The following is a 22,736-nucleotide window of genomic DNA, read 5'->3' on the forward strand; positions in this document are numbered from 1 at the left end:
GAGATTTTTGTACATCCATTCATATCGTAACCGGTGAAACGACCGGCTCTGAAATAAAAGTTGTTTTTTGCCAAACTCTGTACATATACTACTGTGTCCAGAGAGTGAGATGAATTATCAATTTAAACTTCGCGGCTTTATCCAAATTGATAAATAACTCTCTGACTGTCATCTGTGTCGAAGCAAGACCGGATAAGAGGGAGTCTACTGTACTACGGTGTACAGTAGATACAAGGCCGCCTCGATATGTAATCGAGGCACGTTCGAAAACCGGACGTGAGATTCCACGCGCGAAAGGGAGTGGAAAATATAGAGTGAAATTTGTTTTTGTTCGCGGGAAGGCTTCGTTTTCGAGAAGATCGACCTCGACGAGTGACCTGTTACGCATTACCGCATTACGAACACGAACACAAACAAGCTTGCGGCAAGTGGAAAACGTGGGCGACGAAAGCACGCGATTCTGGAAAGACAGAAAATTCTGGAAATTCTGGAAATCGAAGTCGCGAGGAAACGCACGAATATCGTGCCGCATTTTGTTGTTCGTTCCTCCGTTTTCCTTGGTGCGGTTCAACGACTAGTTGCGAAATAGTTGGTTCGAAGGTTCGCCGCTTTTAGCGTTTTCAACCCGCGGCGGTACTTTGGCCCCCGCGCACGTTCAATATTTATCGGGCCGATAAGAAAACAGCCATCGACCGATAAGTACACTCCCCCCGACTCATAAACATAGAACCCTACGGAACCCTAAGATCGCTTTATACTCTTATAGGCGGTGGAGTAGACGGCGACGATCAGGGACACGTTCCACGGCGAGTGTCCTCTCGCAGCCCGCAGAATTTCAATCAATATTTTTATCTGATCCAACCATGGTGTACCGAATCGATCCACCGCTAATCCATTAGAATACCAGATGCGTTATCGATTAAGCAAATTTTATACAGGGTGGTTCTCTCGCTACGCCGTCGAGCTCCGAACCTTTGAGATTTAAACCTTTCGCTCGAGGTCTTCAACTCGAACAGCTCCGAGCCCAAGACTTTCGAGTGCCGAGCGAATACATTCCATTGAGTTGAACGATTTCGATGCATAAATGTACATGTTGATACCGCGTAATATACGATACGAAGAAGCGCGAACGGACGAGAGTAAGATTAACGGACGAATCGATCTTGTTTGCAGAATTAACGGCAATGGAAAGGGCAACAAAAATTTTATACAGGGTGGTTCTCTCGCTACGCCGTCGAGCTCCGAACCTTCGAGATTTAAACCTTTCGCTCGAGGTCTTCAACTCGAACAGCTCCGAGCCCAAGACTTTCGAGTGCCGAGCGAATACATTCCATTGAGTTGAACGATTTCGATGCATAAATGTACATGTTGATACCGCGTAATATACGATACGAAGAAGCGCGAACGGACGAGAGTAAGATTAACGGACGAATCGATCTTGTTTGCAGAATTAACGGCGACGGAAAGGGCAACGGCAAAGGTAGCAGGAATCTGTCAGCGTGGAGGAGGACACGGATGGGCGTAACGAGGATGAATGTAGCGGGGTGGCTCGAACCAGCCGTGGTGTGACCGTGAAAGTGTTCGGACGAGGAAGAAACCGGCTTCGGCTTCGGCTTCGGATTCGTCGGCTAGAACGAGCGGGACTCGTTGCGGTTGCGATAGGTAGCGAGAGTTTCCGAAGGAATGGCTACACCGCCGGACTCGCCGGGCCCGGAAGAGGCGCTGTTCGACTTCGAGAGCTCGAGGACCAGGCAGCAGGCCACTAGACCGGTCGCCCTCGAAGAACTCCTTCGGCAGACCAAGTTCTCCAGGCAGGAAATCCGGGTGATGTACCGGGGTTTCAAACAGGTCAGCCATCGTTCGTCGATCTCGATCGAATCGCGACCATATAGCGGGATATGGTTCCCCCCGTAGTGGTACTCCATATTCCTAGGAGAACTCTATACAGTAGGTACTCTTTCGTTGCACGAGTATGGGACCGCAATTACAGGCAAGATCCGAGGTTTTTGCAATGATCACGGTGTCCAGTCAATCGCGTCAGATCCTCCATCTATAGTTATAACTGGCCCACTATTCGATCAGAGCCGCGACCTATGTGCACATACAGTGTGTCCCACGAGCTATGTCCACTTGAATATCTTGGTTATTTCAAACAATACGAGTAAACGTTACTTGCAGAAGTTGTAGGCTTTAAGAAACTACATCATATGGTTTAAATTCTTGCAAGTGGAGGCGCAGAGAAGATATAGAGGTCACCTTTGTTTTCTTTTTAAATGAAATGTCCAATTTTTTTGTCCAATGATTGGCGTATTCCGAGTATAAAAGTACTAAAGTGTAATTGTCCCAACACTTACCGTTGCTTTCCTACAGCTTCTGTAAGTAACGTTTTCTCGTATTGTTTGAAATAACCAAGATGTTCAAGTGGGCAGAGCTCGTGGGACACGCTGTATAACAACGTAAAGAAATACATTACATTCCCCACAAAACGCAAGGAATTTGATCGGTAGTGCAACGGGCAAGAACCTACTGTAATATTGTGAAAGTTTCGTGCGTTGTTTTGGCGCTCTAGAGGATAAAATATGTAGAGTTGGTAGAGACAGGAGGGATAGACGAGGCAAACTCGTATCGGCCGGCGATGAACCGTTCGCTTTCGAGTTTCAAGTTCGATCCTCGGCAGCCGAGTTTCCTTGGGATCTCGCTCGTACACTCTTGTCCGCGTGAACGCACGCTCTTGACACAATTACCAGGACTTGGCATGCGAGCGACGAAACGGGCGACAGACGTCAGACGACAGGCGACAGGCGACAAACGACGAGCGACGGAACAGCAGAATTAAAGCACCTGAGAAACACGCTCGAGCATAGAGTTAATCCGGGACCGCCCGGTCTATTCGCAGAGCGGTACCACGCATCGCCTAGCCTCGCTCTCTGCCTTTTCTTCTTCGAGTTCCTAGTTCCGCCTGGCTACTTACCAGGTGCGAGGAAAAATAAAACTTCTGGACCTATCGGGAACCGTTTCGAAGTCTCCGAGTAGGCGTAACCGTGCGCCCCCGTTGTCAAAGAACGAATTCGCGTTGTCGGATAATCGCCAGAAGATTGGCGAGCGGGGATCGGATTTTCAACGATCATCCGGAAATGACTGCTCGGTCGTTGGGGAGTTTTCGCTGCGAAACCGAATTGCACCATCGAACGGAAGGGAATTGTATCGACCAGGCGCAGTGTAAACCTCCGACATTTACGTTCGAGTTCGAAACGGTCTAGTCGTGTCCGTCGGTCTACGTCAGTGTGTACGCAACCTTGAGGAGAATCTCGGCTCGAACCGACAACCGCCTCCTTCGAAAAGCCGCGTAAATATTTCACGAGCGAGGTGGGACTGGCACTCGCGATTACACGCGTCGTTTCGCGAGCTTCCGCGAGCTTCTGTCCGCAAGGAAACGAAACTACAGCGGCGTCCAAAATTATTCCTCGCCGAGAACCAAGATAGACTGTTCAATTAGAAATTAGAAATCATCGACTCCGTGAATTGCCACATCCCACAAAATGCAGAACCGAGACAAGGCCTGGGTCAGGTTGAACCCTATCGCAGGTCGTTCTTGCGCTATAGCGCTAGAAAAATGAATTCACGGTGACAAGGACATTTCGCTGCGTTGAATCGATACGAGGGAGGGGCGAGAGTTGAAATCTCGGGAAACTTGTCCGTCTCCGATGTCGCGATCTGATGGGAAATATTTTTCTGGAAAATTGCTTGACGCAACCTCGATAAGCGGAGCGAATACGGTGTCTCTCCGGCTGGAAAGTTTTGCGAACCACTGTACCCCCCACAGTACATGCCGAGAACAAGGACAAGTTCCCTCTTCCGACGGTAATCGCGGCCATTATTTTCGCGAATAACTCCCGCGTGATATGGTCGCGGCAAAACCCGCGACGCTTCCCAACGATTCGCCCGGGACTACTGCGTTGGAAAATGAGAAACAAATAAAACGAAAAATTGTTTGTTCGTTCGACCGATCAATTAAATTCTCCGGTGGGTTGCCGTATCGATCCGGAACAGATTACATGCTACAGGTTACGCTTCGTTAGCGAACCGCCACGCGATGCGCCGATATCCGTCAACTATTTCACCCTGGGAAGTTGGCAACGTTCGAAAAATTCTTTCGAGGCCGCGTTGATCGCGTGTCCGACTCGTTGTCGGAGGAGGAGGAGACAAAAAGAAGGAAATTCCGACTCGCTCGGTTTCCGTCCATTTCGCGCGGAGAGACCGGGGCCTGTAGAGAGCTAACGAGAACTATGAGCGGAGAGTGGCTCTCGAGTGAAGAATCCGTCGTTTCTAGGAGCCGCTAGCCTCCTCTCCGCTCGATCCGACTGGTCCCATCGTTTTAAAAAACCCCTAAGTAATCAATTATTTTTAAATCTAAAACAAAACTTTGTACTAAATTCAAGTTTTTATGTCTTAATTTATTATACAATCTCCATCATTAGCAAGGACAGTTTGTCATCCTTCCTGCAAATTTTCAATCCCCCTCTTATAGAAATCCAGGGTTCGTCAAGCAAAATGTGACTCAAGGTGCCTCCTTACATCGTCTACAGAAGTGAATGTTTTATTTTTTAAATAATGCTCCAGAGATCTGAAAAGGTGATAGTCAAAGGGAGCAATATCCAGTGAGTACGGGGGTGCGGTAAAACTTCCCATTGCAATTCTTTAATTTTTTACTGAGTGAGTTTCACTGTATGGGGCCGGGCATTGTCAGTATTACACCTTTTCTGTGGACTAAAGATGCCCTTTTCTTCAATAGTTCTGAATACAGCCGTTGTAATTGCTGACAATACAACTCAGCAGTAACTGTTTCTCCAGGTTTCAACAACTCAAAGTGAACTATGCCACGACAGTCCCACCAAATCCAGAGTAACACCTTTCTAAGTGATAAGCTAGGTTTAAGGGTTGATATTGGGGTGTGATTTGTAGAAAGCCATTGCCTGGAACGCGTTATGTTATCATAAAGAATCCATTTTTCATCTCCGGTAACGATTCTGCTAAGAAATGGATCTCTACGAAATCTGGATAGCAATGAAGTGCAAATTGATCGACGAATATTCTCGTTGGTCTCAGATAATTGATGCGGTACCCATATTCCTTGCCTATATGCCTTTGCCATTTCGTGTAGGTGCCTTTCTATAGTTGACCATGTGGACCCAAGGCTTCTCGATAATTCTTGTATACTTAATTTTGGATCAGCTTCCACTAGAGATTTTAGTGATTATCAAATTCAACTGGTCGTCCACTTCGAGGCCCGTCAGAGAGATCATAATCACCAGCAGCAAACCTTCTGAACCAACGTTGACACTTGTTGACCTTCAATACATCTCCATAAACATCGCACATTTTCTTTGTTGTTACCGTTGCATTGAATGCCGCATGAAAATGAAAAAGTATGCAATGACGAATATGATCCTCGGAAGGACGGACGTCGCCATTTTATTAAAGGGTTGCAAAAAAAAATATTATACTTTTGTAAGCAATTTAAACAGACGGGAAGCATAAGATCATTTATTAACAACACGTCTTTCTCCGGTATCGGACCTGACGAGACTGCTCGTCCTTTTATCGTCTCGTTCGTTTTTCGTTTTTCGACGTTCGTTTTATCAATAACTTGAACATATGAGTATTTACATGAACAATATATACAGTGGCGGATTAAATCTTAGCTTACAACTCGGCCGTCCTGACGACAAATCGTGAGGACGGACGTCGCCATTTTGTTACAGGGTTGCAAAAAAAGATTATACTTTGTAGAATATTTTGAACACAGGCTGCTCCACCGAAAACTGCAAAAGAATACGTGTTTCCTCTTCAACGTTCGGCACAGAGCTAAAGGCAAAACAAATTACTGACAACAAATAACTGATTACTTATGTTTTTTTCCCGTCTCCTGACCGCGCGATTCATGAGTATCACTATCGTGCTTCCCCTATCCGCGACATTCGATTTCGTGTCTCGCGCACAAGCTGTTTTCGTTGTTTGGCAAGCTTTGCGATTAAGCGAAGGTCTTTCGCTGCGCGTATAAATTAATTTTGAAGCGCGGGGGGAAGCCAGCGGCCGGTCGTGCGAGGGTAGAATCGCACGGGCGCTTCGTATCCCGCGGCTAAATCGTTTGACCTTTTCTCTTATCGGTGACAATGAGATGCGACGTGCAGGCGGAATGTGTTATCGCGTAATGATCGAGCCATCCCCCGCAGTTCCCGGCTATCAGTGACACGCACGTGGCGCGTGCCACGTGACGCGTGCGACACGTGACTCCGTGACACATGGCGCGTGAAAGTTCGAAGGTTCATTCGAATCGGAGGGTTTAGGGCGTCGTGGCGCGGAGGTGTGGGCGAGAGGGACAACCGAGTTTCCGAATTTATTTATCTCGATCGATGCGATCCCCACCGCGATGGTGCCAACTGGCGTGGTTGGTTGCCGTAATACGGGGCCGGGGATCTTCTTAAACGACAAGGTCCTTCGTCCCTCGTTTCTCGTCCCTCGATCGAAACGCGAGCCAACGAGAATACTCCGCTCTGGACACGTGTGATCGTTTAGTCACAACGCTGCGTTTTGCGATTTATACCGCATTCGTCGGAACTTATAGACTCGGACGAGTACGGGGTATTAACGTAACGCAGCGACGCGTTCAGGAAATTACAACTTGAAACTTGTAACGCGTACGTTGCAACACGGCTGGAACGTATGGAAGGTATTGCGGCCGCTCTGTACGGCGCGGTTCTCGCGTCGCTACCTTCGAATACAGAGGGTAGAGGGTAGAGGGTATAAATCGCGGATGGCGGGTGGCGGACGGGTTCAATAGGACGCTTACGAGCAACCGGGCGCAACCTTGGCGCACCTACGCCCCGATTTCAGAAAAGAAGCGTGTGTCCAGAGACTGGAAGACAAGGGGAACGATGAATGGAGACAATAGAAGCTCTCGCGCGAGATGTAAAGGCCGAGATAAAAGAGCCGAGGAGGACACCGTCGGCGTCGGAATGCCGCCGTACACTCTTCTGTACATGGAACGGAATGCCCGAAGGACAGCTATTTCACGAATCACAAGGGAAACACGGTCGACTTACGCGAGAACCGATTCGGGCAGTGTTCGGAAAAATATTGGACGCGTGTTTCATTTTGTCGCGTCGTCGAACGGGCGATAACAGCCCTGGCAGTTCGAGCTCGAGATCAGGGTTGTTCCTTATGTGGGGAAATTGATTTATTTCTTATGTGGGAAAACAATTTCTTTCGTAAACGGTATGCGATATTTCCGAGCGTTGGCAGTATCTCGGGAGACACAGCGAAACGTTCTCGGTACACGGTAACGCTCTGAAACACCGTGCTGCAGCACGTGGTTTGATCAAATATAAACCGGAATTATTTTTTTACGAGCCGTGAGATGAACGGAGAGGAACGCGGCTTTGCAGAGGTGTTGGTTGGTTCGTATGTCTGTGTGGGATTCTCCTCGTAGGTGCCGCTAGTACCCCGGCTTCAGTCAGTAGCACGATGTTAGAGCAAGCGGCCTGCCTGCCGCGTGTCTGTTGCGCAACGGGTTATCGTCAAATTTCTCACGAAAGAAGGCGTTAAACCGTCCGAAATTTGGAGAGGGCTTAAGGCACAGTTCGGTGAGAGCGCCCTTAAAAAGGCTCAGCTGTACGCGAGGCATAAACAATTTTTAGAAGGACCAGACAGTGTTGAAAATGAAAACCGCCTTCTCGAGGGTGGTCGACGAATGAAAATACAAAACTACCTATCCGTTGGGAAAAATGTGTTTCCAAGTCAGGAGGTCGAGTAGAAAAATAAATGTCAAGATTCATATTTTGATGATGTTTCGATCAATTAAGAAAAAAGCAATTCCGGTTTATATTTGACCAACCCTAGTAAAAATGCTGAGCAGCGGTCTAAAATCAGAACTCGAAGGGCTAATTAATTAATTCCTATGAGAAACGGTGAGGGTGTAGAATGCAACGAGAGTGCAGTGGTAGCTCGCAAGGGATTATCCCGTTACACGGGTTGCACGGGTTGCAGCTCGACGACGATATCGGCAACAACGTATACATCCAACTCCCACGTTCTATCGGTTTCGATTGTTGATCGCCGATTGTTGCGACAATCGAAACCGAGGAGGTCCACGGTCGCGCATCGACTGCTCGTCGTCGACCGGCTGACAGGCCATCGTTTCATTGTCTCGTTTGCTCCGGCTATCTTTCAACCGATAACTATCGGGACCTCGGCACCGTGTTTCCAGTTTCCAGGGTGATCGCTGTTCGCCGTTAATTAAACCGGCCTCTCGTCGAAACGTTGCGACTCTCCCGCCGGCAATTCTGAGCGTTTTAACACTTTACCGATCGAGATCTCAGAGATTTCAGAGATCTCAGGTCCTCAGAGATTTTCTTTTACATTACAATCTGAGACGAAATTCTTAGACGACGTTACTGCGGAAGTTGCATGTTGGTTCGCAATTGAAGTGGTCGTTGCTGTCGAAGAATTCATGAAGAATTCCTTAGCCACGGACCAAGGGCTTTTAAAGGTTACGAGAAACGCGCCACGTGCTCCCCGACCCCTCGAGAATCTCCTCGATTAAGGGAAACTGATTTCTAATGGAAATATCGAAGCGTCACCGAAATGCGAGAATTCTTTGTCTTTTAGAAAATGGATTCTTTGTCGAATCGTCGCGTCGCCGAGCGAGATACGATCGCACAAGCTCGCGATAACATTTAAGGAACGAAGATGCGAGAGGGAACTGAGATTTTCGAGTAGTCACGAGTAGGTTGTCACGAGGTCGGAGGTGACGAACACGAGGTCGGTTCGAACGCGTGCCGAACGATTTGTCCGCGGTCGATGTTCCAAATTACCGTTCGTTAACGGGAACAGGGACAAATGGCGTTCGATGGATGCCCGACGGACGCGGAATACGGGACGCGAAATTTATTTACCGGGAAACAGACGATTTTCCTTCCGAATCCGAATTATAGACCTCTCTGCCTCGAAATCCGTTTCCATGAACACAAAATGTTCGAAAAGTTACCGGTAACGAAGAGATCGCACGGAACAAAGAAATTACGAAAGCAACGGGCTCAGGCTACGGTTCCTCGACATTTTCTCCGTTCACGGTTTCAAGCTGATTTTCGGAGATCGCGTGGAACGACGATAACTTCGCAAAGGGGGCAGCGAGCCAGAAAACGTTGGGAAGCCATGGTTCCGACTTCGGACGAAATTGGAGCACGATGCATGGGATGCCGTTTGTCGAGAAGTTGGCCCCGTGCGCTTATTAATTGCGCGGCTGCTGCTGTACAGGGTGCTCGCTTACAGGTGGGAGAAAATTGAAGGGGTGGTTCCCCATTACAAATATAAGACGAGAATGAAGAGTAAAAAGCTAAAAAAACTTATTTTTATGTTAGCTATTGACAATTAACACTAAACCTACCGACACTTCTTGTATAACTGTTCCTACCGTGCGTGGTCGAAATGACCGGTCCTTAAAAAATTTATTATATAATACAAATTTATTTTTATATAATTGCAGTTATACAAAAAATACTGCGACGATCTCTCCTCGATTTACAAAATTGTACTGTGTCGTCCACCTTTGCGGTTTGGATGCATTTGCCATGAAACATTGTTATCAACCAGGAGCTTGAGTTCTTCGGATCAATTCCTTGCGAGGCTTATTTTACTTTTTACGGCTTATTATTTGCCCTGGACCAGCGATGAGGGGAAAAAGTTACTTTCTCTCTCTCTCTCTGCCAGCACCGGAGAATGCACGACAGAGACGAAACGTGTGTGACGTCAAAGCCTAAACATTTGGTGCGAGCGAGGAGCCCTTTGAGATGTGACTGTCGCGCGTCTTTACGACGTAAGCAACGTACATTGTTGGTCGGGTTGACGCATTTTAGGCCGATTTGTAATTGATAATAACTAAAAAATGAAGTCGAAATCGCAAATTTTTAATTCTTCATTTTCATATTATATTGTCTTGGAGAACCAGCCCTTAAATTTTCTCACATCTGTAGCCGAACACCCTGTATAATACGCGCCTGGAATCTTGTTTTTCCTCGCTAGGATAAGGTCATTTCGCCGCGTGTATACATCTACCTGTCCACAATCATATACCAGCTCTCCCCCCCCCACCCAAGTCAACATTATCGACTATTCCAGCCTACGTTTTTCTCGAGAAAAGAATCTTTGATGCTTCTTCTGTTTCCTCGACGTCCGATGCCTGTTAATAATGGAGAAAGTCTTACCTGTGGCCTACTTCCGGCGCAATTCACCGTGCCCACCGTTTTCGCATAAGTTTCTTGGGTCGACTGCACCCTAGTTCCGGCTGATCTTTTGTGCCGAGTTTTTCATTGGCCCTTCGCCGTTACGATGGTCATTTTCATTCCGCTCGACTCGTTTCGGTCATTCCTTGCTCCCCCTCTCCTCTTCCCTCTCGTTTTTCTCGTGAAAAATCCCACTTTTGCCGAGCCCCTGGTTAACTATGGACAACTGACCCATTGACCGTGAAATCGACGATCGGAACGTTTCAAGTCTTGCGACATTCTACGACATTCGACTTTTAGCCCTTGGCACTCGAACGGCGACTGTAAGGCGCCACTAAAAATTGCTGTACCATTATTCAAAATATTTTTTACATTATTAAATTTGCTTGTATTTAATAAATTGCTAAACATTTCAGTATTGCACGAGCGAATTGCACCATTTTGTATGTATAACATGAAAAAAAGAAGAAATTTTTGGTTTTGAAGTTAAAATAGCTTCGAGTGCAAAGGGTTGAATCGGTTTTGAATCTAAAAAGATTGAAAGAATTCGAGAATGTCGATATACTATTTTCAACATGTTCGAATTATTAATGAGAAAAATAAATTTGCACTTAGCTTCCTCAAAGATTGATGCTTCATTTATTTTGCAGAATGATCCGCAGTTTCATGACAACGTTACTCGCAGAATAGCTTGTGTTAAAAACAACGAGATCTCGAATTTACCATTTATGAGTAGACTGCGGATTTGATGCATGTATGACAAAAATGGGTAAGCACGATTTAAAGCAGTGGACATGCTGAAAAGATTTAAGGGCACCAGCGTATTGGTGTTAGCTTAATAAAATAATGAAAAGACGAAAGAAATTTTCATTTCGCTCCCGTGTCTTGCAATCAATGCAAATATTTTTTATTTTGCATAAAGATCCGCAAGTCTATTTACGAGTAAAGTTGAGCAAAGTTGATTCCGTTTGTTTCGTTGAAATTCAGTAAACCAAATTCTCGTGAACGACGTGCGCGTCGATCGATCGGTCGAACATGTTTCTCCTCGCCTTCGCCTTGATCACCTTCCTGTTCCTGAAAATGGCCGGTGTTCTCGATCATTTCGATCGTCAGGATCGTCTCGTCCTATCGCGAGATATGCCACGCAATTGCTTCTCCTTACCAGAGCACGCTCTCGTAAATAGAGTATTCCGATTGCGCGGAGAAATTGCACATCCGAGCGTCGAACCGAACAATGAACGGAATGTTCTTCAATGCATCCTCGAATATCTCGCCCACTGAAATCGGCCGTTTATCATTTTCCATAGAACCGTACAGCCGTGCAGCCACCCTACACCGTTCGGCCTACGCGCGAATCTTGTTGTCTCGTCGTCGCAAGAGGAAAATCGAAGAGAAAGAGCAGCCCGACTCGACGATTGCAGGCTCCTTTCATTTTTCTGCCCGATCGTCCGAGATTCCACCGATCGTTATTCAACTATCGCGCTCCCGTTCCACACTGTCGCGACCGGCCATTTTAGGTGGAACAAAGTCATGTCAGGAAATACATATAACATTCATATATTCTTCTTTCGGAATGTTTACATAATTATACCTATAATAATTCATTTAATAGCTGTAGAAGTATCGAAATCAACACGTGACAACTCCGAACCGTAATACGGCGAAATCGTACGTTTATGTTTGTTCTAAAGAAAATTATGACAGAGCAATAAGTATGAATCTTTAAGCTTCCATGCACGATATTCTATATTAACATAAGTAAATATTTACACTAATGTTCACAAAGTTCGTTAATAAAGTCCTTTACAATCGTTTTTAGAGATTTTTGTAAGTACCACTTTTCTATGCCGGTTGGCTGACTTTAATAGAGCAGAACTAGAAAGTCTCGAAAGAACCCATCTTGACATTTTTATTGCATTAAGTTCAAACTATGTAGAACGGATTCTGACAAAAAATCAGCTGCAAATATCTGCTAACCTGCCTTTCATAGTGTAGAAATAAGTAAATCATGTCTATTGCCAATTGGCACGATGTCTGAAGAGGCTCAAGAAGCTCGCAACAAGGACACAAGAAGGTTTAGGATTGGCCACACAAGGAAGAATTCGCGTGTATCTACAAACTACGACTTAATGCTGTTAATTACTTCTGATCCCATCTTAAATTACTATAGGGTGATACCGCAAAAAAATATAAATTCGCTACCGAAAAGTGTATTAGATCTACTTTTAACAAGAACTTCCGTCTAATCCCATAAATAACTTAGTTGATAGCGACAGCGACATTAGCGAAGAATTATTTTTATATTGTTATATTTAGATATTATTGTTACACCTATTTAATATTATATTTTTTATTTATTTTTATATTTGTTTCTATAATTTATACAATATTTTTCAATATAAATATTATTTTTAAAGGTTCTACATACGTTCAATCTCATTTCACGACCCAACACAAAATTTCAATCGGTTTGAAGAAGCGTGAAAGGATCTATGATTTTTTTCCACCTAGAATGGCCATTCGCGACTCTGTGCGTTCGGGAAGCTCGAACATTCTCATTTCGGATGACATTCATTCTCATGACTGGCGTTCGATTGCAAAAGAAAAATTTGATTCTCAGCTCGCGCGCGCGCTACGAATCGGATCGATTGTTCAATCCGTTTCTGCGCGTTTCGGGAAGCAAAGCTTTAAGCACGTTGGAGTCGTTGAACGCGCGGGACGTCTCTGTAACATTTCCAATGAACGAGCAATCGAGTATCGACAATGTTCCTCTGTCTTCGAATCTCTCGATCGATCTATTCGAAGCGAATGTTCTGGAAAACCGTGGCCGATGGAGGAAATTGGTTTTCGGATTCGCATTCGAGGCATCAAGCTCTATAGGCATTGGGCATCGATAATCATTCGGGTGTTGCACGGTGTAATCGATTGGCGTAATTAGCGGGTCTGCGGGAGCCGAGTCTCTCTCTCTCTCTCTCTCTCTCTCTCTCTCTCTCACCTGGCTGGCCGAAATCGTTGTTCGACAGGTCTAGGCTGAGCGTTTTCAAGTTGCATCCGGAGGTCAATACTTCGGCGAAAGCCGCGCCTCCAGCGGCTTCTATCCCGCAGCCGCTCGCGTTCAGTATTTCTAGGCTGTCGGTTCGCAGCAGGTCTGAAACGGATTTAGGATCTCGCGGTGTGCCTCTTCCATTCAGAATTCGCGTGTCCGATCAGGCGAATATAAATGATCGCGTGCGCTGTTCGCCTCGTTCGAGTCAGGTGAAATTCAGTGAAAGACGGGGAGGACGGCATTCTATCCGAGTTCTAATTTCGACGGTCTCATCTCGATGATCGATTCGGGAGAGAAGCCTTTTTCACGATTTTTTAATATCTCCCGATCGGATCGTTTATTATTAGACGCGGAATTGAACTCGTCTCCGGTTTTAGAAAACCGAATCGAACGGGGAATTTCGCGTCGCGCGTCGGTCCGAATGCCTGATCGAGTCATCGATCGATCGTTCGGCTCGTTGCACCCGCAGAACGGGAATCGCGTTCGTTGGCACGATCCTAAATATCTTGCGCGAAGTAGACCCCGATATCCGCGTTCTTGCTTTGCCCCCGAACCAGGCTAAAACGGTTCAAGTTTATCGCGGCGGCCAACTTTACGATCGCCGCACGGTGGCAAGCGCAACCGAAATCTTGGACGAAACTAATATTTTTACGCGGATCTTTATGGAAAATAAAAATTGTTCGGATCGTTTTCGAGAAGCAGGAGCCAAGGAGAAAGGGCCTAGCCGATTAAGATGGACAAAGCAGCGCGCCTTTAGAGGTTTTTCAATGATTATTGAACCATTCGAAAGCTGACCAAGAAAAACCTCTGTGAGTAAAATTTCAACCTCCTAGGTTGCCCGTGAGGGTAGTTACAGGGTAAATTAGATTTCACGCTTTTCCGCGCATTTTCCGCACTTTGATGCTTCCTAAAATTCTGAAAAAATGTGGCATATTTTAGATCCTAAGGCGCATTATTGAGAATTTTTTCAGATTTTTTTGTTGCAAACTGTGGTCGTAAAAAGTAAAAAAACCCCAAACAAATCGGAAAATGCAGATTTCTCAAAAATATGAAAACATGCTATTCTACTGTTTAGTTCCCTGATAAAGTACTATGACAGGCAGTGTTGTCAATTTTTTTTAGATTTTTTGTTGTGGGACATCATTGTTAAAAACAATAAAAATCGAATTTTTCGACATTTCTGCCATTAGGAGGAAAGTTACACCTGTTGGTTTTACCGCAGGTATATATTAAGTAATTTTTAACATTATTATATTGAAACAAGTAATTGTTTGACCTAAGAAATGTGATTTAAGAGAAAGAAGAGGGGTTTTTCTTGGTCAGCTTTCGAATGGTTCATTGATCATTGAAAAACCTCTACGGGCACTTTTGACTATCTTACTCGTCTAGGCCCTTTCATTCTTCCCTCAGTAATTGTAACCAGTACGTTGATATTCTTAAATTTTTTATCTATTTGCTTCTAATCTGTCTAATTATGACTCCGATAGTCTATAAGTCCAATACTAAAGTCAAACTTTCAATATTAGTCTAAACATTGTATATTACAGCAAATTCTCGTTACGAGTCAGTTGCGCCGTTCTGGTGACTGACTCTTAGACGAAATCAGAGGTTGTCGCCGAGCGTCGCATTTGAAATACACAGGGCACGCTGGAAACCTAAGAGTCATTTCCGTCTACAAGTCGTAGAAGCCTATGACTACTAACCGATAGTGACAAGAAGACTGAGAAAATGTGAGAGACGGCTCTGGAGCTTCGGCCCCTCACCGCGCTGGTGTGGGTTGTTCCACTGACTCCAAATTGTAAGGTTGGCACTGACTCGTAATGAGAATTCACCGTATACATCGAATCGTACAATAAAAACTGGTGTTAGTGAAAAATAATGATCTAATCATTCCTAAATGAAATGCAACGCATACATCTTTGGATTAAAGAAGACATATTTTGTTCAGTTTTGGCCAGGATCTCGGCGAAACTTGCCGCTGCGCGCTGCACGAGTCGCGAGAAAAAGTGAATGTTGCAACGAGCACGCGGATGGAGAAGATGAGGATGCACTCACAGGCGCACAGATGCGTAGCACCCTCGTCGAGCAGAGGGTTCAGTCTCAGGTCCAAATGCTCGAGCACCGGCTGCTGCTTTCTCTTGAGCATTCCGTGCACCAGACCCGACACCCCTTTCGGCCCTATGTCGTTGTTCGCCAGACGCATCACCTTCGCGTTGTGCGTCGACAGAAACTCTCCGACGGCGAACACGCCCTTGTCCCCCAGTTTACAGTGGGAAAAGTCGATCTCCGTTATCTGTTTCCGAAGGAATCTCGTTAGCACAACCATCTATTTTACGGTTGCAGAAATTGATATCTATTGTATGCCTATGTACAGTGAATTCCCGATATAAGTCCCTTGCGCGATTCTGACGAGGGACATTTAGACGAAATCTGTGGTTCTCGCCGAACACGTTGCATTTGAATTACACAGTGCACGCTGGAAATGTAAACGATCCTCGCGTTTCCATGGCCAAAACCCGGGACATATAGACGGATAGGGACAAGAAAGCTGAGAACATATCTTTATGTGATACAATGTTGCACGTAGAAACGGACAGCGAAGCTCGAGGACCACTAGTAATCCAATTACAAAACTTCTTTATTTCTCATTATTTTTTTATGAGACTTAGACCAACATATTCGTGGCACTGTTCTGATTAACTCCTCCTCCTCCTCCTCACGGGGTACACCCCGCGGTGGTGTGGGTAGTTCTAGGGACCGTTAAATGCGAGGCTTGTAGGGACTTATATCGGGGATTCACTGTATTCTCCAATGACTACGTTCCAACAGCAACAGAATTCAATTTGATTCCGGTGCAAAGGAAATTAATAAAGACTCGATGTTACACTGCAAGGGGTTAAACGGGAATCGAGAATCAGTTTCATGGATTGATATCCGCGAGAGCTAGCTAGGCTAGCATTGAATTTAGTGTTGAATTTGATCGATTTTTCCGATTGGTCGGGTCCTGCCAGGCTGTCCCGTCGCGCGTTACGAGCCCGCACGGTTCGCGGTCTAATTGTTGTCACACTGATCGATCACCGACATTCTGGTGCTCCACCAATCCTTGGAGCAGCGCAGCGACCCGCGGCTGATCCAAATTGCTCCTCGAAACGGTGAACTTGTTCAGCTTCGAGCAAGACAGCGCTCCTTGGCCCAGTCCCTGGCAATCCTCCACGGAGAACCTGTGTTTCATGCGAATCGTAACGTCAGTATACGCCGAACGGATCGTTGGACTCGAAGCGATTCGCTGTTTCTTCGCCTCGAACGACAAAGCATGGCCGAGACGTTGCTCGAAGTTTTTAACACTAGACCTGATATGTATTAAAGCGAATGGTGCGTATTGCTTTCCAAAAATGACAAGATCTACAATGTATCTACAATTTTCCGCAAAAGCATCTGTATAATTCCGAAATTACTGATAACTGTAAAATAAGAAGCCGGTCACTTGACCGTGGCAGGTTTAGGGTCGAAGGTAATTGCGCTGTTTCTTCGCCTCGAGCGACAGAGCAGGGCCGAGACGTTGCTCGAAGGTTTTATCACTAGACCTGATAAGTATTAACCCTTTGCACTCGGAGTCATCGATTCTGGACTCATAATGTCCCTTTATAGGGGACATCCGAGTGCAAAGGGTTAAAAGCGAATGGTGCGTCTTGCTTTCTAAAAAGGACAAGATTCAATTTAGCCCGATTCTGCGCCTTTTTTATCGATGTATCTACGATTTTCCGCAAAAGCATCTCTATAATTCCGAAATTACTGATAACCGTAAAATAAGAAGCCGGTCACTTGACCGTGGCAGGTTTAGGGTCGAAGGTAATTGCGCGCATATTCGATAATAGTAGCATTCTCAGTCAAGTAGAAACGACCCTGCGATCGTCGCGCGAGGGCTAAACCGCCGGGTCGGGCCGGATCGGCGCGGAGCGGCGCGGCGGTTTTGCGTCGAAAATATCTGGCCGACCTTCCTCGCTAGTCAAGGATGGCGTAGGTTGTTGGAAACCGACCAGGAAAGCGCTGCAATAATATTCAATAGCGTCGGGATCTTTGCTCGTCCCAGGAACGTACACGAGGCTTGTCGAGCGCACGGCACGCGATTATTATTCCCGTTGATTCGTGCGCCTAGCCCAGCGTCTCGCCCGTTGGAAAACAAGAGATCCACCTGCGAGCGGCTCCATTCAAATTTAAGGACTTCCTCGAGAAACGACGGATTCAGCGGGGGTCGTATTGTTGTTGCGCCGAATGCATATTTTACGTGTCGTCGCGTCGAGCCGCGTCGGGGTAACCTACTCACTGGAAGTCGCGCCACTCGAACCCGTCGTTCATGTAAATTACGCCGAAGTTGATGCGGATCTCGACGAGCTCGGGCAGCAGGGGCAAGATCACGGCCATCGGGACGTGGTGGACGATGTCTTCCTCCGCGTGGCAGGGATCCCCTTCGTCCAGAGACTTTTCTTTCCTACGACACATCGTCAGCAGATTTTTAGCTCTACCACCTAGAAAAGACTATCACGCGGAGAAAGCGTTCTTGTACTACGAGAGCCGCAAGAACGAAAATATTAGGGGGACCCATAGGTAATCAATTATTTTGAAATCTAGAACAAACTTTGTAGCAAATTCAAGTTTTTATTTCTTAATTTATTATATAATCTCCGTCGTTGTCAAGGACAGTTTGCCATCTTTCCTGCAAATTTTCAATCCCCCTCTTATAGACACCCAGGGTTCGTGAAGCAAAATATGACCCAAGGTGCCTCCTTTACATCTTCTACAGAAGCGAATGTTTTATTTCTTAAATACGGGAGGTGCGATAAAACTTCCCATTGCAATTCTTTGATTTTTTCCCGAGTGAGTTTCGCTGCATGGGGCCGGGCATTGTCAATTTGCAGTATTACACCTTTTCTGTGGACTGAAGTTGCCCTCTTTTGCAGTAAAAATTTCAGTGAGCTGCAAAAATAAACAGGCAATTTTTCTTGAAACTAGTTGTACTATCCGAAATCTGATTAGAAATAAACAATAATAATAAGTGTCATTAGTAATGACAAATGAAATGTATACTAATTACAAAAACAAATTTCAATTTGAAATGTATATTAATTACAAAAACTTAAGCTTGTTCTTTGTTGTTACCGTTGCATTAAATTCCGCATGAAAACGAAAAAGTATGATCCTCGGAAGGTACGGACGCCGCCATTTTATTACAGGGTTGCAAAAAAAATTATACTGAAACTGTAAAAGAATACATATTTCCTCTTCGACGATCGGTACAGAACTAAAGGCAAAAGAAATTCTTTGCAAATAATTGATTACTTATGGGTACCCGTAATAATTCGATTCGTTCTCGGACACGTTAGAATAGATAAAACACGGAGATTCGACTGTCGCAGAAAAGTTTTCCCGCAGATTGCTCGCCTGGTCGGTCGGAGGGAACGAATCCTTATCGCGTGCACGTAACTTCTCACGAGGCTGATCATTCTCTCGCACTCGTCCCTCTGCGTTTCGAAGAAACTTGGCTCGAGGCTCTCGAGATACTCGCAGAACACACCCTCGCAGTACCGCTGTCGCCAAGAATTTCCGTGCAAGGCCAGCTCGTTGGTTTCCCACCTGCAACGAATCCTGCCACCTGACGCCTCTTCGAAAATCTCTTCTACCCCGTATCGATTCGATCCATCGAACCCGCCGACTGGAACTGCTTCGTAACCGCCAGGAGAGCGAATGGAAACGTTCAAATTCGGATCCGCGAAACAATCAGTTTCGAGAATCGTTACGAAAAGTTTCCCTTTGTCGGCAGGTTTCGTCGGCCTCTCTGTAGTTTAGATTGTCGATTACTTGTTCCTCGAGCATCGTTCCCAGTAGTGCTCGTCCTCGATCTTCGTAATAGCGAGTTCGAGAGGTAGGTCAACGGGCAGGAGCTCGATCAGCTCGTTCCTGTCCTCGCAAGTTGGTAGCTCGTCCAGGATCGGATTATCCTCCCATGCGACAGCTATGGCGAGAAGAGCGAGCCTCCTCAGGCTTGGGATCCTGTTCTCGTCCCAGAGAGGATCCTCCGAGCAAAGTGTCCGATCCACCTCGCTCGATAGTCGCGTCGTATCGTGGGAGCATCTCGAAACAGAAGAGAAGACCAGTTTATTCGTCCGATCGACCATCCCTATAGAAATTGCTTCTCGAATTACTTCGAGAACGTTACCGTTACATACCTGTACACCTCGAACGCGTTTTTCGGCACGCTGTGCGGGATCTTCATTTTTCCAAATATCAATTCTCCATTCGCCAAGCGTACATTCGTCGTCCCCCTGAATTACGCCATCGACGGGAACGATTTCTACCTTCAGAGAGTCTGCCTACCGATATCGATACGATCCGTGCCATCTAGTGTTCCTTCTCGAGAATTTCTCGAGAAATTTTATAATTGATCATTTCTCATTTCTCGAGAAATTTAAATCTAGGAAAATTCTTACGAATCTCATTTATTTTATAACATATAAATTCTTGAATTCTCTTACATTCTTATTTCGAACTTTAGAAAAACTGAATACTGAATTGAGTAATGAGTTTCTTGTTGTTATTGAAGAAGAAATATCTAAAAGAAGAGACAAGATTGTTGTATCCCTTATCAAATATCTGCATAATCCAGAGTCTCTGCAAAAAGATTCAGATGATACATTTCTTTATTTAACATCCAAGGCAGATATGTATAAAATGGCAAAACAAATTCTAAGCAGACTTTTTGGAAAATATAACAATGATTCTTATGAAAATAGTGAAAAACTTTCAGATTCTCAGAATGAGGAACCATCACTGGAAAAAACAGTTAGAATTCGAAATTGCAGACAGCCTTCAAGAGTTTAGCCGCAGAAGAAAATAAATTCCGGACTCTAACAACGGAATTCCAAATTTTTGAGTCCGCTGGAAAAAGGACACCCAATCTTCAGCAGCTTTTGGATGTTCTGTATACGATAAAGCCAACATCCGCACAAAATGAAAGAAATTTTTCTACGGCTACAGATTTTGTTACAAAGAGAAAAGAAGTAGATTGTCTGATTCTACATTAGACGCATTATGCTTCTTAAGAAGTCATTTCAAAACAAAAGCGTAATGTTTCACTTTGTAAAAATTTGGTAAAAGTTTCCCAATATTTTTTTATTTAATTAAAAATTCTCGAGAATTCTCGAGAATTATCGAGAAATATAGTCTTTTTTTTCTCATTTCTCGAGAAATGAAAAATGTTGAGAAATCGGGAACACTAGTGCCATCAGAAATCGAGTTGACGCGTTTCATTAGTTTCATTAGTTTCGTATGTGCGACAATTTGCAAGGTTATTTACACAATGATTTGTCGAGTTTGCGAGATTGCGAGTACACGAAGATAGCTCGTTGATGTTCGTCGACTTGTCGGTTTCAGGAGTGTCCAGAGGGTGTCGTGCACGAAGATTCGTTCAAGGACATCTACGCGAAGTTCTTCCCTCATGGCAGTGAGTTCCAATTAAATAAAGACCAGCGTTTTTGCGTTAATTAGTTAACGGCGACCCCGTACGAATTCCAGACTCCAGCCTCTACGCCCATTACGTGTTCAAGGCGTTCGATGTAAACTGCAACGGTGCCATCAGCTTCAGGGTAATTCACTCCAAACCGATCTATCACGACGGTTCGACGACGTGCTTGTAGCGAAATCTATTGCATAGTAGGGTGGTCCTTATCCTTTTCGACTTTCGATTTTTTCGACGATAAGACCATAAAAATCTGAAGACAAAAAACTGTTCACCCCTTTAGCTAAGGACTACCCTAATCTATAAGCTCGCCGAGAGCGGACCGAGCGTTCGCGGGAGAAGATATCGCCACATAGGAGGGACCGAGCACTGTCGATGGAAGGGGCAAGGGGAAATTCTAAAAATCCCTTTGTAGAAATTCGAAACGATCGAAAGTGCATCGTGACTAGACCTCGCGCGAATTCTGTATTTAGAATAACGTGATTGGCGGAAAATCGAGAAGACTAAGAAAGCTGGTTCTCTCGTCGCTGCAGGATCTGCTCGTAACTCTGTCGACGTTGCTACGAGGCAGCATCTACGAGAAGCTGCGATGGACGTTCAAGCTGTACGACATAAACGGGGACGGTTGCATCACGAGGGGCGAGCTGGGGGAAGTGGTGACGGCGGTGCACGAGCTGATGGGCAGGCGGCACCACGCCGAGGAGGAAAGGAAAGCTAGGGAACAGCTGGACAGGGTATTCAAGAAGCTAGACCTGAACCAGGACGGCGTAATAACGATCGAGGAATTTATCGAGAGCTGCTTGAAGGTACGGCGGCCCCGCGCGCGACGCGACGTCTTACTTCGTGGCCCCCGAGATTCGGGCTCCTCCATTTAAAATGGAGGTCCCATTCCGATCCGACCTTATTGCCGGTCGTTTGTCAAACAGAGCCTATAATACCCGGTGTTCCACCCTGCGGAATACTGTTTTACGTACTGTCTTACGGGAGGACCGAGCAAACTTGAAATATCGTCTGCTTTACGGACTCTCGTCTTTTTCCCAACAGTATCTAGCCATTATATTTATTTGATTATTTATACACAATATCACCTCGTTTATCCGGACACGTCAAGCCGTACGCTGTTCGAATGATCGATGAGTACGTACGATACAGGCTCGGTTAACTGTCCGAATATTTGTGGTTTGGTATTAATTGGTTCGTAAGATTAACCCTTTCGTTACGGCAGTCCGCTCCGCCGGAGAACCACCACTGAACGTGACACCGCGCCAAAAAGTGTGCACATAGTCGGCACTCGATACAGTGAATTCTCATTACGAGTCAGTGCCAACCTCGTCTAAGAGTCAGTCACAAGAACGATGCAACTGACTCGTAACGAGAATTCACTGTACACAGACGGTCACGTGGATGCCGACTGTAGTCGGCACCAGTACACACAGGTTGTCGCATGGGTGCCGACTATAGTCGGTAACGTAAAGGGTTAAAGATGAGTACGTCGAATTGTACGATCAGTTATCTCGTGAAATCTTCCAATCTTGGAAATTCCACAATGAATTAAAATGGCTCTGCGTTCTTCCCAGAAGGGTGATAGCGTCAACAACCGAAATTGTACCGAAATTTATTGTTGATGTCGAAATTCGTTCTAGAGGAAGATATGCTCGCGAAGAGAAACCTTTTCTATCTTTCTATCTCTTTCTATCCTTCTATCTCTATCTTTATTCTTTATTCTCTATCTTCTATTCTCTTCTCTACGTCTATCGTTCGCTCCGAGCAACCCCAGATACCTGATCTAAGGTACAGTGAATTCTCGTTGTATGTCAGTCCCGCCGTTCGTTTTACTGCCACGAATACGAAATCGGAGGTCCTCGCCGAGCGTCGCATTTGAAATATACAGGACACG

The 22,736-nt window shown here is 45.5% G+C and overlaps 2 protein-coding genes and 1 long non-coding RNA gene across 4 annotated transcripts in view; 2 read left to right on the plus strand and 1 right to left on the minus strand.

The window, feature by feature from the left end:
* The window catches only part of LOC143354319 (A-type potassium channel modulatory protein KCNIP1), a 41,126-nt gene that overhangs the window by 9,508 nt on the left and 8,882 nt on the right, over positions 1–22,736 (plus strand). For both annotated transcript variants that reach the window (XM_076788320.1, XM_076788321.1), the window contains exons 2-5: positions 1,449–1,848; positions 20,755–20,824; positions 20,896–20,966; positions 21,373–21,645. In XM_076788320.1, the coding sequence (XP_076644435.1) occupies positions 1,684–1,848; positions 20,755–20,824; positions 20,896–20,966; positions 21,373–21,645 (579 nt within the window). In that variant the 5' untranslated portion in view covers positions 1,449–1,683. The remainder of the gene's footprint in view (positions 1–1,448; positions 1,849–20,754; positions 20,825–20,895; positions 20,967–21,372; positions 21,646–22,736) is intronic.
* LOC143354321 (dynein regulatory complex subunit 5) lies at positions 11,079–19,681 on the minus strand. Its single transcript, XM_076788323.1, has 10 exons — positions 19,551–19,681; positions 19,183–19,455; positions 18,766–18,957; positions 17,651–17,815; positions 16,409–16,547; positions 15,382–15,619; positions 13,276–13,428; positions 11,443–11,557; positions 11,320–11,354; positions 11,079–11,286 (listed from the first exon to the last, which is right to left on the minus strand). Exons 1-10 carry the CDS (start codon positions 19,595–19,597, stop codon positions 11,264–11,266), a joined length of 1,380 nt encoding a protein of 459 aa, XP_076644438.1. The 5' UTR covers positions 19,598–19,681; the 3' UTR covers positions 11,079–11,263.
* On the plus strand, positions 12,264–13,134 carry LOC143354320 (uncharacterized). The gene is made up of 2 exons (XR_013082314.1): positions 12,264–12,814; positions 13,028–13,134. It is a non-coding gene; the product is annotated as an uncharacterized LOC143354320 (long non-coding RNA).

Source organism: Halictus rubicundus, chromosome 5 (genome assembly GCF_050948215.1).
Source record: "Halictus rubicundus isolate RS-2024b chromosome 5, iyHalRubi1_principal, whole genome shotgun sequence".
Taxonomy (NCBI): domain Eukaryota; kingdom Metazoa; phylum Arthropoda; class Insecta; order Hymenoptera; family Halictidae; genus Halictus; species Halictus rubicundus.

Bases quoted from the DNA above. Each gene is read 5' to 3' on its own strand.
- LOC143354321 (XM_076788323.1), bottom strand. From the start codon at position 19,597: ATGAAGATCCCGCACAGCGTGCCGAAAAACGCGTTCGAGGTGTACAG. The intron at 19,456-19,550 runs GTATGTAACGGT...TTCTGTTTCGAG, and splicing joins AACGCGTTCGAGGTGTACAG to ATGCTCCCACGATACGACGC. The intron at 11,287-11,319 runs ACATGTTCGACC...ACGCGCACGTCG, and splicing joins CAAGGCGAAGGCGAGGAGAA to TTCACGAGAATTTGGTTTAC.